Source organism: Callionymus lyra, chromosome 7, assembly GCF_982586985.1.
Source record: "Callionymus lyra chromosome 7, fCalLyr1.hap1.1, whole genome shotgun sequence".
In the NCBI taxonomy this organism is placed as follows: Eukaryota; Metazoa; Chordata; class Actinopteri; order Syngnathiformes; family Callionymidae; genus Callionymus; species Callionymus lyra.
Window position 1 is genome coordinate 27,599,087 of NC_141824.1, and position 18,719 is coordinate 27,617,805.

An 18,719-nucleotide genomic window follows, 5' to 3' on the forward strand; every position below is an offset into this window, starting at 1 on the left:
GCTCTTCAATATATTTTTTATTACATTTTAGTATCTTAATTGAGAATATACTTCACCTTCCCACTGCTAAATTTGCGATAAACTTTTTGGGCTCTAAATTAACTACCTCTACCTTTCTCCTCTATGAATTGGAGATGGAATACTGGGGACTACATCTGTTCTGACATTCAAAAGTTCAGCAGCCAAATAAAAGGTTGTTTCCAGGTAACTCGCAGTAGTAAGAATGTGGGTGTGATGGCAGTGCTAATGTGCCTGAGTTCCTCCGCGCGCTCGCTGTCTGCACACACAGGAACAGGGAAACTGTAAGGAGTAAAATGAGTGGAAGAAGTGAGTGATGGTCTAGCCAGCTGTTTGGGAGTCTAAAAAGTCCCAGATGATGTTTTTCCAGCAAGCGCCCCACACCGCAGTAGATGGAGGTCGCCATGAGGAAGCGGCGCTAAAATTAACTCAACAGCTTTGCATGAATTAAGCCCAGTGGGCCCCGGCGGCGGGGGGACGTCATCCCGCAGGATTGAGGTGGAAGCCGGCCAGAGAGGATGGCACGAAACAGACCGCAGCTAAAGAAAGGTTCCAACAGGGTCCCCTCCGCCTGCGGGCAGTCAATCCGACTCCGTCGAGGTCGAAAATGAATTTACATGGCGGTGGCGAGCCTTGGGTAATGTGATTAAATTCCAGCAACACACTGAGCGATGATTAACTTATTCTCTCTCCTCTCCATGCCCTTCCACGCTGCTTCTTGCATCTTTGTCAGGCAATCAATAAGCTATTATAGCAGCGAACAGTGAGCTAAATTAACTTATGGCTCCACCTGCAGAGTCCGCACTCTCCGCTAATCCCATTGGCAGGGAAAAACACCCGGACATAAAGGCCAGGCCTGCAGATCATCGGTGTGGACATGGTGATTATTGACAGGAGGCATGTGGAGAGGAAAATTAGGTCTAAATGCTAATATTTAAGAAAGTTGGTCTGACTTGTGCTTGAGTTGATGGGAAAGCCCAAAGCAATACAAATAAAACACAGAAAAAGCTGATGAAATCAGCCACAATCCAGCACACCTAAACCCACATCGTATACAGTCTAGGAAGTGTTTTGGCGTATCCTGTTCCACTGAGAGCATCTGTGTTGCAGAAGCAATGTGGCTGTTCTTCATCTTGGAAATTTATCACTTCAACTCAAGTCAAAGAGACTGCTACCACTTGAAACATGAAGCATTTTTCTCTTTGTGGGAAACTTAGAATATGTGATAAAACCTGTTTGTTAATGAGCATTGGTTTTGAATCCAATCTGCAGTTACGGCCGTCTTAAAAATGTAGCTACCAATTTAAGACGTGGAGTTTAGAGTTCTGAATTATCATAGACAGTTAACTCATGGCTCTTAAGATGATGCTGCAACATTGTAACAAGATTGTTTCAGGCAGGAAACGAGTTATAAAAGTAAAGTGGATGCGGTTAATTTTCTACATAACATTCTATCAACAGACTATGAATTATACCTGATACAGACTGAAACATAACCGTTGCGTCACACCAGGCTATATGCAACAAGCCATCACCTTGTAGAAGAGATTTTCACCCAATTTGTCATGTTAGACCAATAGATTAAAGGAGGAAAACTGTTGGAATTTTGGATGAAATTTTACATGGGCAATTGTTCTCTTGAAATGCATCAAAGATTTTGCAATGTTGCTATCTCTCGTGTGCGGCGTCTTTAACTCCACTACGCTCTATCGTTCATTCATTATTATGCAATTTCATATAGATGTCATAAGATAAATATATGAAATATATTGCAAGATGCTAGCTTTCACATGACCATCTCTCCATCACCTCAAACGGATCAGAATCTGATACCAGCTCAGGCAGGTGAAGCCTGGAAGGGACAACACAAGCGTCACCCTCCAGCCAAACAGCCGAAACATGGTCATATGACACCGGGCCTCGCTGACTCAGATGTCAGCTATGTCAAAACTACCCAGAGCAACGCTGACTACTGTCTGAATTTTGAATGGGTCTTCTTTAGTTTTCTCCTTTTACACATGACGTCCCCCTGTCTGTCTTTTCTCCGGCTCTTTTCAGTGTATGGTTACACGGAGATCCCTTTGTGTCGCTGCCACACCTGGTTTGGAAAGGTCACGGCGGCACAAATGAGAGGTGAGGGTGTATCTGTGTCCTCAGTCTTCTCATGGCTCTAATTAGACTATTGTAGATGTTTACACACTCTCTATTGAGAGTCATTATGCTTTCTGTGTGCAGCTATGCCTGTGTGCAAACAACATTCTCCGCATTAACAAGCAGAGCAGCGCTGCGCAGATAAAAACCGGAATATTCCCAATTCCGTCATTAGAGTCTCATTACATTGAAAACGGAGTCAGTCCTTTCACTTGTAACTTGAGACGCGGTGAATTTCTGGGGCTTATAAATGAACTGCTGGCTTAAGAGAAAGGTCAAGATAACAGAAAGCTTGAATAAGAAGCATGCCGTGATAATGAGCAGCAAATCTCACCAGAGACCTATTTTAGGACGGACTCATATCCGCCATGCGACCAGGAGAAGGAGCCCATCTTCCAGCAATTGTTGCCGTAATGATAAGATTAACTACCACAGCAACCGCAGACAATTACATGACAACCTCAATGTGTATTTCTGTGAGTGTTGTCACTGACTGATGGCAGGCCTGTGAGGCCTTTCAGCAGTGAATATTTCAGCTGTAACAAAGTGCATGAGGCAGATCGCTATCAGTGTTTGGGTCTTCCTGCCTGTCACGCTCCAGGCTAAGCAACGTGCTACAACTCTGATAAAATTTCAGATGTCAATTCTCTCTCCTTCCGAGAAGCGGAATTACGGCATATCTTTGCACAAGTGAACGGTTGAGTGACGGCAAGAAAGAGAGCAAAAAACAGAATGTGGAAAAGAAAGTCAGATTAGATCAAGACTGATAATGGTTCAACATGGTTTATCAGTGCAGTGAACTTTAGACGAATCTCTCCGCTAACTGAAAGCTACTGTGCGTCGCGTTATCGCTCAACACCTATACAAGCCATCTTCAACATCAAAGAAGAGCATGCCAGCTCTTTATCTTTTTCTATCTGTATCGAAAAGGTCGGCTCCTCTTAAATTGATGTCAAATCTACCAAAAACACAACCTTGTTTGAACTTTTTGACCTTCCAGCAGTAGAATCACGATACGCTGAATAATGATATATAAGAGAGAAATGTGCTCTTCAGCTTCAACTATGTTACAAGGATTTCATGAAGAAAAAATGCGAGGTTAAAAAATAGACTAACTTTTTATGGTCATAACCTTCAATTAAATGTCGCTCTTCTTACGGAGTTTTAGAATTTATAGAAAGGATAAAACATAGATCAGGCTATATAAGGCTAAATAAAATTAAAATGTTTTGAGTATAAGATGGTGTTGATCAAGACAAAGTCATCAAGGATGTGAAAGAATGCCTTTTGTCACAAAACATTTTTGTTCCTTTTTATCTCATCCTTTCTTTTCAATATTATTTTTTTTCAAGCTATTATCTTTTGGAAATATATTTAGAATAAAATAAATTTTAAAAAATGTACGGCGGGCAAAAGAGCACTAATTAGTTAAATAAAAAGTTATATACTATCCTCGATTTCCAGTGAAGTTGTATGTTTTTTCAAGAAAAGGAGAGGAGCATGTTCCTGGAGTCTTTGGTCAGGTCGAACTGGTATCATTTTTGTTTGAGTTCACAGGTAGTTACAAAAGTATCACCAGGTGATGAAATGGTCTGTCTCCATGGAAGACAAGAAAAAAAAAACAACGTGATCAGAGTGAAAGTTCATTTGTAGAGGACAGTGTGTACCCCTTGCCAAAATGTTGGCTGCAGTTGAATCTCCAAGCCCTCTAATCCTCCCTAACTCCTTCGTCTCGGATCGAGGAACACGATGGAAGGATTCAAGTGAGGGCTTAACACAGGTTTAATAACCGGAGCATGTCCAGGGAGCAGAAGACCTCGTCACATGACCAGACATCAGAATGTAGCCTTGCACAAATCGCACCAGCACATTAACACACATGACAAGAACCTGTCATGGAAACGGTGGGGATTAAACCCGGCAACCAAGTCAACGCCTAAAAAGATTAGATGTGACGCGAATATTCAAATAACTTCTTACACAAAGTTCTACAGCGATGAAACACACTTTGGACAAACACAGGAAGGAGCCGCCACATATCAGGACAGAAAGAAGAGCCTCTCCATAATTATCCCTCTCTGAGTACATAACTGCTGGTCTCAAGAGCTCTCATGCTGTATCTTATCTGCTGGAGAACAGCACTTCATCATTGTAATCTTATACTTCACTGTCCTGGGACTGCACTGATCCTACCTGTGGTCCTGCACTGTTTCATAGCCTGAAGCAAAAGGATTGCATAGCGTGGATAAACTGTGGTAAAGGTGGGAGGCTGGAGGTTCTTAGCACCTTGACGCTAAATATGCTGCGACTGTGAGAAGACTTGTTTCATCCACTCGGTTGCTTTCATGAAAGAGTCGGCATTGGAACATTTATAGGTGTGTAACTCTACATGTTCTAGAGAGCCGTTTAAAGGTTCCAGAAGGCCTACACATACAGATCTTATATATTCTGTTTTCAATATGATACAAGTAATAAATACTTCATAACATCTTCTCTTATCTTGTGATTTTGTGAGCGTCATAAAGAGGGTCTGATTTTAAGTGTCAAGGTATTATAGAACACATGCCAGGCCTGTAAATGCTCTTGCAACAAAATAAAAACACAGCACATGTGTAGAAATGTGTAAACTCAGCAAGGCGTTACCAACAGCAATACTCAATCTACCCTTGCGGTTCTGAAGTGACAACTTTTGGGAAGAAATACGGGTTTCATGAAACAACCTTTCATAAAATCATGTTGGATCTGGTTTTAAGAAGTTGCAGATTTGTTGGTTGATGGAGTTCTTTGGACTGTGTGTGTGGACAGAGCCTACAGCTCATGACGTTTGTGGGTGAACATCAGCCGCTTAAATATGAATTTATAACCGAGCCAATGAACTAAGACGAATATATAACAAGCTTGACTCTCCCACGCGTCGTGTTTACTGTTTTACAGCTTCATTTTCTCCAAATTACTAGTGGGTCACAGCGATAACGCTAAGGTGATAAGTTACAAAGTTTACAGCTCTTATCTCTGTTCTGCTGATTTGCTCATGAGCTCAAACATGTTTATTTTCTTTTGTTTCCCAAAGAACAAAACATGGAAGGAGGTCCAGCCGGCGTTCAGAGGGCATATCTGACTTCTCTGGTGTGATGGACTGTCAACAGCTGGTGATTGATGGCGGGCGTCTGAACGCCTGCCCTCTCTGTTGTGACTCCTTCAAACGGCACTTGTTTATTTGACTGTTATGTTCACATGATGGGAACTAAATATAGCCCTGACAGATCATAACTCATTAACGTCTCAAACCACAGGTATGAATGATTTTGTTGTTTTGTCAATTGCACTCTTAAAAGAAAAAGAGTAGACAACTCAAAAGCTGATAGCGACGGGTGTGCATCGAGCAGCTTTATTGGTTTTAGCGTGGGCGAGGTTGAGTGGGCGAGGTTATGCTGCCGTCTTTTGTTGAGAAAGTGAAAAGAAAATCGATCTGACATTTGACTTTCGGTGAATATGATGAAGGATTTGTGGTGTGGGCAGTTTGAATCATCCCATGTTCTGACTGAGGTCAGTGACAGTTCACAGTGCAGAGTTAAACAAGCTAATGGATACATAAAGGAAAACTGGTTTCCAATTAAATACAAATTCAGATATATCACCAGAAAATAGAAAAATTTCACATACCGATTTACAGAAGATTGTGTTCGATTAACTTCACTGTGTTGGCATGTTGTTAAACTGTTGAGTGCAGTAGTTGTGTTGTCATGAAATCCTAATTTAGATTTAATCCAGGTTGATTGAAAAAATTGCATTGAACTAGAACTGACCAACTGATACTGATAGCAGTATAGACACCAATAGTTGGACTTCTAGTATGAATGCCTTCTGGATGCCACGCTAGTTGATTGATAATCTATACCATTATCTTTAAAAATATATATATAAAAAAATTCCGCTGGTCGGAGAAATTATTTGGACACTCATGTCGTTCAGAAATCCTGCAACGTGTCAAAATAGTTGAGGGATATTGACCGAAGACGCAGCGTGCTTAATTACATGGATTGGTCATTGATTCATGCAAACACCCTGCGGTGATAAATATGTAAAGTTGAAACGAACACATGCAACGCGCATAGAAACCATCAGTCTTTGCATATATGGATTATTAGAAAGCTAATTGGAATGCATGTGTTGAACATGTTTTATTCTGCAGGGATTTGTTTCTGACTGAACTGACAGATATTCGCCAGAGGGGCAGTAGTTAGAAAGTAGACAGTTAATTCCTCATCACTGTAAAAAGATAAACATACACCTATAGAGTAAACATAACTGAGTGGAGATGAAAAGAAAAAAAGTTGAAAGAGAATTCATCATCAATGGCTTTATTTTTTTCAGCTACAAGGGAATTTGCCCGGTGACAAACAGATGGATTTTCAATATTGGCGGATTTTGCTTCTTTAAGCATTGCAACATGAAACAGATTGTCGTGTGGGCCCAGGGGTTCTGGTGTAGAGTCTGTGAATCAGCTGCACGTTGACTTACACAGCAGAGCGGCTTGTGTTGTTTGCACCAATTTGCTCAGAACCTCCTTCAGACAAATAACCTCCACACAGCTACAACACGAACTGCCTCCAGACCTCTGGACTCGGGCCAGAGCATTCAGGGCTGCTGAAGTTCAGTCAACTTTTCTTTCTTCCACTTCAGACTTTCCACGCATCACATTTAAAGAGCTTCTGGTTACAAAATATTAAAATAAGCTGAATCGCTATTAAACCAGGTATCCAAATACACAATGATCTGACTCATCAGTGCAAATCTGTTTATTTAGTTTGGATTATTTAAACCTTTTCATTCCAGTTACACCAGCAAAGAAAGTTTAGCCAAGATGGCATCTAAAAAATGAACAACCTAAAGCCTCTGACGTGTTCTTAAATATACATTTAATTTTTCACTTGTTAGGTAAGGATCCAAATACTGATGGGTCTGCTTCTGGTTACAGGAGTTTTGTGACATTATTAATTCACTATAATTTGAGCAAGAACCTAGATTGCTTTCTTAATATAACTCTTAAGAAGAATTCTAACAAATTTAACATGTTTGTGTTGTATGAGGTATACTACATGTATGTCAATCTAGTATATAATTAATTTGGTCCAACCCAACAATACAAACATAACTAACAAATGAAAAACTAAATTTGGGGACTGTAAGGTTTAATCCGTATTTTTTCAGATATATGCTTCATTTAGTGTTTCAAAAAAGTTAATCCTTTTGTGAAATTTTGCAGAATTAATAAAAAAAATGTATAGAACTATTAAAACTTTAATCAAACTGTGTGTTAAATCATTGCACATTAGTATTTTATTAAACCACTAATCACAGTTATCTGTAAGTAAAGTGGACTTGTTGATGTTGGCCTAGTGTGTTGCACTTGTTTCCTAAATGTTGGTAATTCTTCTGTTCATCTGTTATCTAAAACTGTTCAAATGTTGCTAAATCTTCTGATATAACCTTCAGCTCTGAGACAGAGTCTAATTAGCAAGTGGAGTCAGAGCTGTGCCTGGATCAGTGACGCCACAAGTCAAAGCCTCTTTGAGCGCTAACAGATGTGTTGCAGGGGGTTTCTTCAGAGACAGGCAGGTGTTTGGATCAGCAGGGGGGGGGGTCAATCTCACTTTCGACTGGTGCGTGCCAGCCAACTGTCCTGCGCTTTGCAGATGACCCCGAGGCACGGCCCCTGAAATCTGTCAGGATGAACCCTGCAGCCTTCAACACATCTGACAGTCCCCCGCCGCTCGCCGGGCCAGCGAAACCAGCTGGCGGCACATGGTGACGGCGGTTTCACAGACACATTTAGATCAATGCGATCCCGAGATAAACAACGTGTGGAAAAGAGTTCACGCAATCCCCGGACCAATTTTGGGGTAAACATCCTGTTGCTTCTGTTGTTAGTGGTTGTGCAGAGACAAACCTCGAGCGGGAGAGTGGACTCAGTGTGTGGACGAGCCGGCCCGCAGCCAAGCCGTTGTGGTCAGAGAGTGCAGCCAGAGCAGACCACTCGACAGCCGGCCCTGAACTTATCGTGCGCTCAAGTAAAGCGGTGGACCATCCATTACCACGGTGCGCTATCTCTGTGTTTGGGATGAAAGAGCGACCTATTCTTAGATCCTCAAGCACCTTCTATCAAGTACAGATCTACAACTGAATGACTACTTTATAAACACTAGCATTTTAGACAAATCTTATTGGATTTGCTTTTGTATGTAATTAAGAAATTAGCTTTATTGCTTCATTTGAAACACTATATTTGTTTCTGAACACATACTAACAAAGCCTTAAAACTCACTATGCTCAAAGTAGCCTCTGTGTATTTTCAAGATACTTTAGATGTTAAAAGCTACAATCAAAAGTGCTTTCTTTTGACACGCAAATAAGTAAGATTTCTATTTCATATGTCATTTCATAATATTAAATGGTACAAAAGATTTCTTATGTTTTAGAGCTAAATTGCTCATGCAAATACTTCTTGTCATTTTTGATGCTTCACAAGCTTTGAATCACTATTTCAGAAATATTGTTAATGCTTACAAAACTCCCTTGGAGGACCCCTATAGTTCACTTAAATAACTCAAAAAAATATGTAACATATGCAAACTTTTGTGATATTAAACAGCTTGGTTAAATAAAAAATAAATCTCAGTGTGGTGATAACATTCGTATCAAGAAATATCTTACTATCATCCTGTTATTCTAACATGCATGTAGTTGGCTTTCGGGACACTAGGATGTTGACGGGGAGACAGAGATTGCGAAAGAGTAAAGTAAATCTTGCCTAAAGCGTGTTCAAATACACTCTCAAACAACAATCGGGTTAAGAGGCTCAGATTGTGAGCTTCACTGTACGTGCGGTAAATGATTAACCAAACAAACTGGGTTCGCTCTGCTGCGCTGGCAAAACAGGACTTGTTGAAACTTGGATTAGCTCGAAAATCTGCTTTACAACAACAACTTCCAGTGGAGTTGTGTTCTTAGCATTTAAAATGAAAAAGTAACAGCGTGCTAAGTAAACGCCATTAAAGCCGCAACGTCCTCCTCGAGTTTCCGTCAAAAGGAAAAGTCTTGCGCTCGCTTCAAGTTCCGTCAAATGGAAACGCCGAAAAAAAAAAAAAGAAATCTGGAATGACAAGCATCTTTAAAACACCATGAAATCTAAAGTAGGCTAAATCTCCCATCATAAGTCATACTTATGGTCGTCAACCTCTTTACACAAGAGTTGAAGTGATATGTCCCTGCTTTTTCAAGTTGACGGGCTTTTTTCTTGGTTGCTCCAACAACGTAATTATATGTAGTCAAACCCGAGCAGCAGAAGGCAGTGGAGTGAGAGACACCCGGGAGAAGAGAGAGAGAGGGCTGGGGAACAGTGGCTTGTTATTATGGGTCCGTTTGAACCTTCTACAGAATAATCAGCAGTGGACATGAGCCAACAGCATTTAGTACTGCGGTTGTTGAGGGGCCTGCCAACAGGCTTGTTTTTCTACTTGAAAAAACCCAACGCTGACATAAACGCTCGTCAAAACGCCCATAAGACATAGTCCGGGACACATGTGAGAGGAGCTTGACTCTTTGATATCTATGTCAGATCCGCTTTGGACCAACCTGCCCCATTGGTAGCCAGTTGATCAAGATGCTAGCTCAGTAAAACTGTAGTCACCAACAGCTTTTTTCATCCATATTCATCCACCTTACATAAGAAGACACATGGTTTTGATCAAACTTTCAGTTGCTTTTTTTAGTAGTTTCACCGAAACCGCTACTGTGGCAGGTGCTCGTCGTCTGTGCGACCATCCTGCAAGTGTCGGCGGCCGCACACCGCTCGCTTCCCATCTTGATTAGATTACAGCAAGCGAACTGGTGACAGCCCTCTGGGCAGGCCGGAGGAGCATTTGATATCCAAGCTTCTTCATCCTGCACTCTCAGCCAGCCAAGAGAGGACATAGATAATGTATCTAAAGAGCTGACCCACCACCTAAAACAGCTTTTAAAGAATCCTGGGAACAAGTGTGTCAACATGCGTCACCACCATCAACGAGACTGAATGGGCTTCAATTCATTTTCAGGGACTCGCTGCTGAATGTAAAAAAGTCTCTGAGTTCTCTGAACACACATCAAAGTGACGTCTCACAGCCTGCTGAAAATGAAAAGCTCTGATATTAATGGAAAAAAGCTCTTCATTAAAAGATGAGTAAACACGAACAGAGCCAAACCTCACATCTGTCTCTCTGACAAAAACAGTTCAGGGCCAAAACAAAAAGAGCTTTGTTCCTATTGTCGCTCATGACCACCTACCAAGGGCCCTTTAGAAGAGCACTCACCCCGGAATGATCAGACCACAACTCCCCCGAAAGCTTCACTAGCCTATGAAGACCACTCGGCCAAACACATCCTGCCCATCTCCTGAGAGATTATCCAACTCAACAAGCACATTCATGACAGAAACTACTCAGCTTCAGTCCAACTTCACCAGCCAAGAGATAGGAAAGGCGTGCTGCACTTACTGGCTACTTCCAGCGAGGCGTTATGGCTCACTGCTTCCCCCAGGTAGTTACGGGCCACGCAGACATAGGAGCCCTCGTCCGGTTTACTCCTCCTTCCGTGAACGATGCGAAGAAAGAAAAGGGAGCCACTGGGCAGCAGCATGCGTTGGGATCTGGGATTGTCCCTGTCGGTCTCGACTCTCTCGCCATCCTTGTACCACTCCACTGTCGGGGTTGGTCTACCTTCTGCCTTACAGTTTAGGGTGGCAGGTTCCCCTTTGGACACGATAAGGTCGGAGGGATGCTCCACAATCTTAGGTGGTGTGTCTTCTTGTCGCAGGCGGGATCCTGGAAAATGAGGGGAAAACAAGGTTAAAAAGAGTTTAAGAGAAAGAAGAAATTGTTTAGAAGAATAAAGGATGATTCATTGAATGCATTTATCTCAAAGGTTTTGCAAATTCTTTAGCCTTAGGTAAAATTCAAACACAAATGCATACCTTTCCACTAGCATCTTTACCTTTCAATAACATGTTTCTTGTTAGCAGTCCATCGACACGTGACTTGAACCACACCGTTTTTACTAGTTGAGTGTTTATATGTCTTTTTGTGAAAGAAGGTTTTTGTCATTTTCTGGGATCCAATACCAATTTGATTATATTGTTGAATACATACTTCATTGTATAGTATTCATATAGTATTCATTATAGTATTCATTAAATAAATATTAGCATGCTTTAATTTCAGCTCTGGTATTTGGTAAATTTGGTAAAGATAAGGTGTCCTTACAGGTGTAGAACGTTTTCCCCTTCGGTTTATGTTTTTTTTTCCGGGTAAAAAAACACGGGGTACAAGTTGAAGGCTTATTTATTATTCTGTACCTCCAGCAGTAATTCCAACCATGCTTTATAAAATAAACATCAGTAGCAAGCGAGGGATGAAAGAAAAGGCATGAGATGTACTGCCGTTTAGAAAGCAGCAACCGTCGATGCCAACAGTTGTGCCAAGGGGGTCGACACACCAATGTTATCTCTGGTCATTACTGTTGCTCTTGCTCTAGTCAGCCATGACAATCAGACCTGCTTTACATGCAAATGAGTCCTCTGTTGTTAATTCCTCAAGGCTGCCTTTGTCTTTCTCCACACAATGGCAGGCGAGAAGATTCTTCCCTAGTTGCCGCATCGCTCCTCTTGGGCCCTTTGAGCCCATTCAACCGCAATTAAAGAGACTCGGGTCTAATTGAAGGCACAAGATCTCATTTAATTTGCCCAGGACACAGTTACGTTGCCACGCGGCCTCGTCTTTGTGCCCGTAGCCCACATCCCCAGGAATACACTGCTGAACGGGCATTTTTTGGTGGTTGCCATTTTTTCCGTGAAGTCAGCATTATTAACGACAGCTTTGTGCTCAGATTAATTGCGGCAACCCGACAGTGGGTAGTCTGGGAAATAAATCCTGTGTTGCCTTACACTTATATATAAAAAAAAATCTACTGCTGATGTGCAGAAACATAATCTAGAATTTTATGTCCGGGCAAGCTTTTTTGACACTTGTTGTTTTTACTCATTTAATATGCAAACACTTCCCTGTAGATCTGAGCTTCCCCCCTCAGGCGGGAGTTTTCGGATTACACGCTGTGCATGTGTTTAAGCTTTAATGCCAAGAATATAGATAAAGAAAGTAAAATATTTCCCTCTTTTGAGATTGGAGGATTCAGTTCATGACCATCTTGTTTTTGAGAAGCGTAAAGATGAGGAGATAACATGTGACTATGTTACCATTGATTGCAACCATTCACAATGTACTGTTAGAAATTTAGACAAAAAGGCCAAAACAGGTATTTGTCTTGAATAAAATCAAAACACACATTTTTAGAACACACATTTGGACAGAAGTACCATAAGGGAAAACTTTTTGCTAAAACTGATAGCTAATGTATGTTAGAAAGCATATTTATGTCCATTCAGAAGGTGGCGCTGTCTCAAATTAGAGTAGAACTAGCAACAAAATGTACTACAAAAAAAATCAGCTATAATAGAATAATATAATAATATTTTAAGCCCACAAATGAATTCAAATTATAATTAAATGCAAATGTTTGACAATATTAAGATGCAGTACATTTGCAGATAGGTGGTATTGCAATGGGTAATGTATTCCTTAATGGGTGTAATTACGTGACTCAGTGTAATTACATGATGCACAGCTGCTTCTTGATAATTGGGGTGCAGCAAGCAATTCGTAAGGACGTCACCTGGTTTCCTTCTATTGTTGCTGGAAGTGGCTAGTTTCCCATAGAGCAGGGTCGCCTGAGGGGCTGAGGAAGATATTTATTACCTCACTAGCCTGGGAACGTTACAGGGATGCCCTGGTTAGTGCTGGTTGATAAGACCAAAGGAAATGGATATTTAAGGTTTGTAAACAACGATGTACATCCATCAGTAACTCCTCACCATCTTTGTGAGTCATAATAGTACATTTATCATGCATATTTTTTATTTAAAAATAGTAACAAATTAGGTTTGGTAAACTACATTCCAATTCCAAGTTAATTACATTAAAACAAAACGAAAACAATATTAAATAAAATATTTCTCAATCTTATTATTATTTGTATTATTTATTTTTGTTGTTCTTGTCATCCTTCTAGGGCCACTCTTTTATTCCTTCATCCTTATTGTCATAAGCCATCTTTTTGAGCTAATATAATGGTAATTGATTAAATAAATGTAACTACAAAGTATTGGTTTGGTTGAAATAAGCTGCTTGGCTGAGGTCTGAATTCTGTAAGTGCTTTTCTGGTTATACTCACCTATTTTCAGACTCATTCATCTTGTTGCCTCTTGGGTGCAGTTATTAAAAATACCATCTTAAAGTGACTAAAAGAAGCTACTGAATATTTACAGATGTCTTAAAAAAAACAGAGAGTTGAGTGTGAACGAAGTTATCAGGCTATTTGAAGCAAAAGTTTACACAAACCTATTTGAGCCTGAGGCTATTCTCAACCTCTACAAGACTAATTAACCCTCATTTGTAACCTGCCCCTGTCCCCGGCGTTTGAACCTGCAACTGCTAACAAGCCCTGCCCTGTATTTGAGCAAGGATCTTAGGTATCGCACTCCCAATCCCATTACCGCCCAAGATTTGACGGGGCTGCACCACCGGTCCTCACCAGGCGAGGCAGGCAAGTATGTTTTATTTAAGAGGACTTTGAAGGGCTGCGATCTGCTCTGCTGCTCCTCATCTCTAATTTCAAATAGTCTGAAGTTTGGGGGTTTCGCGGGGCCGACATTAACTATTTAAACATGGCCCCCTGCGAAGACAGCCGTGAAGAGAGCGGCGCCGTGTTTGATCAGAGACTGTTTACTGGAGATGACGACAGAGAGAGCACCATGATGAAGGAACAGAACACAATAGTTTCTGGTGGTAGCAGAGCCCAAGCTGACCCTCTGTTCTGACAATGATTGGTTAGAAGTTCACCTACATGTTCTACTTTTGTTCTTTGTTCTTTATAAGTAAAATAAAGTAAAAATAGTATCACACCATTTGAATTGACCCTGAGAACACTTGTCTTTTTCTTATTGAACAGAGTTGTAAAATCATGGTCCATGTATGCTAAGCTACCTCACAAAAAAGCTAACCAAAACATTGTCAGTAAAAGTAAAATAAATTAATAAATGGTTGGAAATGGAAGCGGGGAAACCAAAAATAAATGGAATTGTGTGTCTTATTTTCATGCCATTATTTAGTTTCCACTCTCTCTATGCTCTACTTTGGTTGCACAAAGATGAGCAGTATAGCAAGGTTTTCCCAAAGACAATGTTGATACCATGAAAGAAAAGATCATCACCAATGACAGGAATATAAACGGGTTGCACTGCTCTACAAAAAACATTTAAGCTTTAGTTTTTTTCTTCACAAAGAAGGCGAGAGGCTACTTCCTGTTATTAAGCTGCACTTGATTGAATTACCGCCCGAGTGTTTATGGATAATTTGCCGTGCTGACTCCCAGTGTGACCGCGTTTACTTCGGCTCCATTACCCCTCACTAGGCGCGAGACACAAGCGGGGTAAAGGATTATTCCGTCAGGGTGCGGAACATTCCCAAAGTTGCCGGTGGATACGGTTTCTCAAGACACAAACGGGAGACAAGTTCGGGAGAGTGAAAACAAGGAAAGAGTTCGGGAATCGCTCTGTATTTCAAAAGCAGCAGCAGTCCTCGTATGATTCGAACCTGATTTAAATCCCCCTCGCCCCCCTCTGCTCTTCCAGACAGCGAATATGAGATCGGCTAATGCGAGTCGGAGCCCAAGCACAGGGAACCTGGGACTTCTACTGCGAGGATTTGATCGATTGCTGCTCCAGGCGAGCTCATCTTTCTCCCCTCACTTTCCTGCTCGCTGGAGAACTTGATTTATTTTTTCTTTGTTTATTTACAACACACACAGCAAAATAACACGAAAAAAACCTCAGGAAAGTCAAACAATGCTTGCGGGAGTCACAGTGGAGGTAATTTAGAATTTCTCTCTTCATGCTTAAAGCTATCTCATTAATGAGCCCTGAACTACAGGAGCTGCACAATAACCAAATCGAGTAGATCCTGAAAGTATTCAATCCATTCATCCACCGCATGGGTCCAGACCCAGGCTCTGACCCACATAGTCAGAGACACTAAGAAGGAGACCTAGATTCGCTGTGACCTTCGAGGTATTGGCCAACTTCGTAATCAACCCCTGACAGACAGGGCATGACCATGAAAACTGCTACAGCTCATACGGGTATCCATTAGCTCGCCGGGAATATATAATACCGGCGTTATGACTACCAGCGTTGTATTGATTCATGAGTGTCTTGGGAGACACACTTGATTTTCTCCATGCAACATGAGCAGACGTTGTGTGAATCTATACCAAATAAAGCCCCTCGTCACGGATCTCGTCTTTCTTTACATAGATATGAAATGACCTTCACACACCAGCATCAGAATTAAAACGGATCTACTAGATAAACAATAGAAATGGACTTCCTGGTGTTATTTACAAGTAACTTTAGGCAGCTATCGATTTCATTAGCAAAAAGAAGCTACCGACCCAGAGAAGCCCCAGGACAGGAAAAACAGAGGGTCAACCAATTCTTGGACAAGGTCATTTTCTTTTGTAGTTTGCACTTTGACATTACAGGATTGTTCGGCTGGTCAATTATTCAACACATATGTTGTGTTCATAAATAGTCGAACAGTCAAGGGTTACCTCACAACGGTCATTGGTTAACACTGGCTGGAAATAAATACAAAATCCCAAAGTAGCACTCACTTTTGCTTTGTGTATTTTATACTATTTCAGGATCATGTGACCACTCAAAATGTCCCCAAAAGTTACTCACAGTTACATCAAAACAATCAAAAGCATGACATCATCAAGCGTTCCAAGCAACTAAAACTGTAATCTCGGAAGAGACTAAAAGTTCAGAAATGTCACCAACAAGAGAGAAACACAAGCCGCAGTAATAAAATCAGATGAAGTGCTTCTACTTTGGCTCGGCTCGTTGTTGATTATTATCTCCTATCTATGTGAAATGCGAGGAAGACAGGCACCTGCCCTCTACCGCGGCAGCTCGCGGAGAAAACAATAAATCTCTTGTCACTCCGGTCCCTCGGGGTACGGAGGAAATGTGTACTTCCACGTTTGATAAAACAATTTGACAATGCCGCTCCATTGAGTCGAACAGGCGGGAATATGATCATATCGCGTTGAATTTTAATTCTGCGTCAAGGTTCCCAAGGTCGCTGAATCTCATAAAGACAGATGCTCGAAGGGAGGACGGGAGGGACTATGACGCCTCCTGATGGTCGTCGGCTCGGATAGAGAATATGGATCAGTGACAAGGAAGCACTGAGGAGCGCTTTCTATCTGCCGCCCCATTAATCTGTGATTAGGGGACTTAAGAGGGATTTATGGTGGAGATAAGAGCAAAGGGCGTTTCCCTCGGGGGAGCGAACCCAGGGGCCACGCCTGCTCTGAATCAGCCAATGAATAGTGGTCGGTTTCAATTTCAAACTTGATTCTGGAGAAAGATAAGAGAGCCATAGACTTTAAGAGCCGTGGTAATGCTGATTAGGCACTTTACATTAAGACTGAATTATTCCCTTTTTCTTTAATAAGGCTGCTGTGGAATTTTGTGCATGACCGACTTGAATCGGACCAGACCTGCTTTAAATGCTACACAGGGGTATCACTTACGGTCCTAAGAGGCAGGATTAGAGCTCAGAGTGTGTGTGAAGAATGGAGGTAAAATGACCGAGGGGGTTGATGTGTATCTTTACAGCATTTTTTTTCTGCTATGCTTCATCTTTATCAAGTAAAGTGGAATACGGTTTCACTGACACTACAGCATTTGATCGAAGATCAATTTCACCAGTTGGCAGTAATCTATTGAAAAAACGCTTTCAAGGTGTGTGAATAGACCATCGTGAGGTTTAGTTAGTTTAGCTGAATAAAATGTTTTTTCCAGGTTAGCTTGTTAGGCAAAGCTGTGTAATTTAACACATACCTTGATATTTAAGATGGATTAATGGTCTTTAAAGTCTTGAGCCACTCAAGCTTTTTAGCTTGAAAGCTTGAGCTACTTAAGGCTTTAACTAAGATTTAATTTCAGCCATGTTTGCCTATTAACATTTAAGCGGTGTCAACACCTTGACATACTTGTCTAATATTAGTAATAGTACTAATTTCCTGCGCAAACTATTATGGGTAAGCTACAATAAGACTTCACACTTCATTGTTTTATACTTAGAGTATTATACTATTGATACTTTGGCTATACTAAGTTAAAAGCAACAGTGCTGTTTGTATATGCAGGGTTAAAGCTCATATCTGTGTTAACAATAAAATAGCTGTGATTGAGTTTTGTTTCCCAACCTTAGCTTTTGACATTCATAATATTGACAAATACATGACATTAAAGCTTTGATCATAGTCTTTCTAGAATTTTTTCTCTTTTGATCGCACAAAAACTCATCTTCACTTTAATCCTTATTTTGATGACATTTAAGACAGCAACATGAGACTCTGAGTCATCATGGTGTGATATCTGCAGCCCAATGTGTGTCAGTTTCACACTGTGCTCTTTGAAAACAGTACAACAGTAACACGTGACTGAACCAGCAACCCTCTCTCCTCTCTCTTAGATAAAGGTGTTTAACTACATGAAAATAATTACTCATCGCCACATCACCATGGGAGTGTCCTTGCCTTAAGCACTTGATTCATCTTCTCGGCGTCTACCGGGACTTGCATCCTTGCCTCGGCCCTAGTGTGCTCGCAAAACCCCCGAGCTCCTCTGGGACACCAGTGCCATCCAGATCTGGGGAGTAATTGACTCCGGGCGTCTCCTTCCTCACACTTATACATAACAATGCCAAATAAAAACTCATATTGAGATCCAGCTGCGGAAGTATTTCTATTCTATCTTTATGGAAATATCCCGAGAATTATTATGCAGGAAAGACTTGAACAAGGAAAATACACGACAATGAACTTTCCCAAAAAACCTCGGAGACACAATCATGAATGTCATTAGCCAAAAGTACGAGGTCATGTAGGATTCAGTCTTCCAAGTGAAAGTATGTGACACCGCATTGTTATATCAATTCATCCACAGTGGAGGAGATGTGAAGAAGAAGACATCGTCAGTCTGTCAGATCGGTGCTCGGGAGACAAGGACTGAAAACAGTGCGCATGTGTCTTTAAACACATCTGTCAATCAATCCAAAGTGTTGGCAAAATCTGAGACGACTGCTCTTGTCAAGCGCAACAACATAAAACTTGAAGGGACAAGTGCGACAGTCGGAGGAATCAGATCTCTGAAATGACCTTTAGTCCACTCCTGACACCGTACGAAATGCAAATCCACTCGTATATCTGTCGCATCGATTTCTCACTTGGGTTCAGATGATGCTCCGCTTTGAGCTACATTAACACTCCTGCAACGCTAACACTCGCTACATCAATAAGATATTTAATGTAAAACGTACATGCTAGAT

At 41.2% G+C, this 18,719-nt stretch overlaps 1 protein-coding gene across 4 annotated transcripts in view; it reads right to left on the reverse strand.

Moving 5' to 3' along the window:
• robo1 (roundabout, axon guidance receptor, homolog 1 (Drosophila)) overlaps positions 1–18,719 on the reverse strand; it is a 255,460-nt gene that overhangs the window by 111,461 nt on the left and 125,280 nt on the right. For all 4 annotated transcript variants that reach the window (XM_087795569.1, XM_087795572.1, XM_087795570.1 and 1 more), the window contains one exon: positions 10,704–11,030. In XM_087795569.1, coding sequence (XP_087651695.1) covers positions 10,704–11,030 — 327 coding nt within the window. The remainder of the gene's footprint in view (positions 1–10,703; positions 11,031–18,719) is intronic.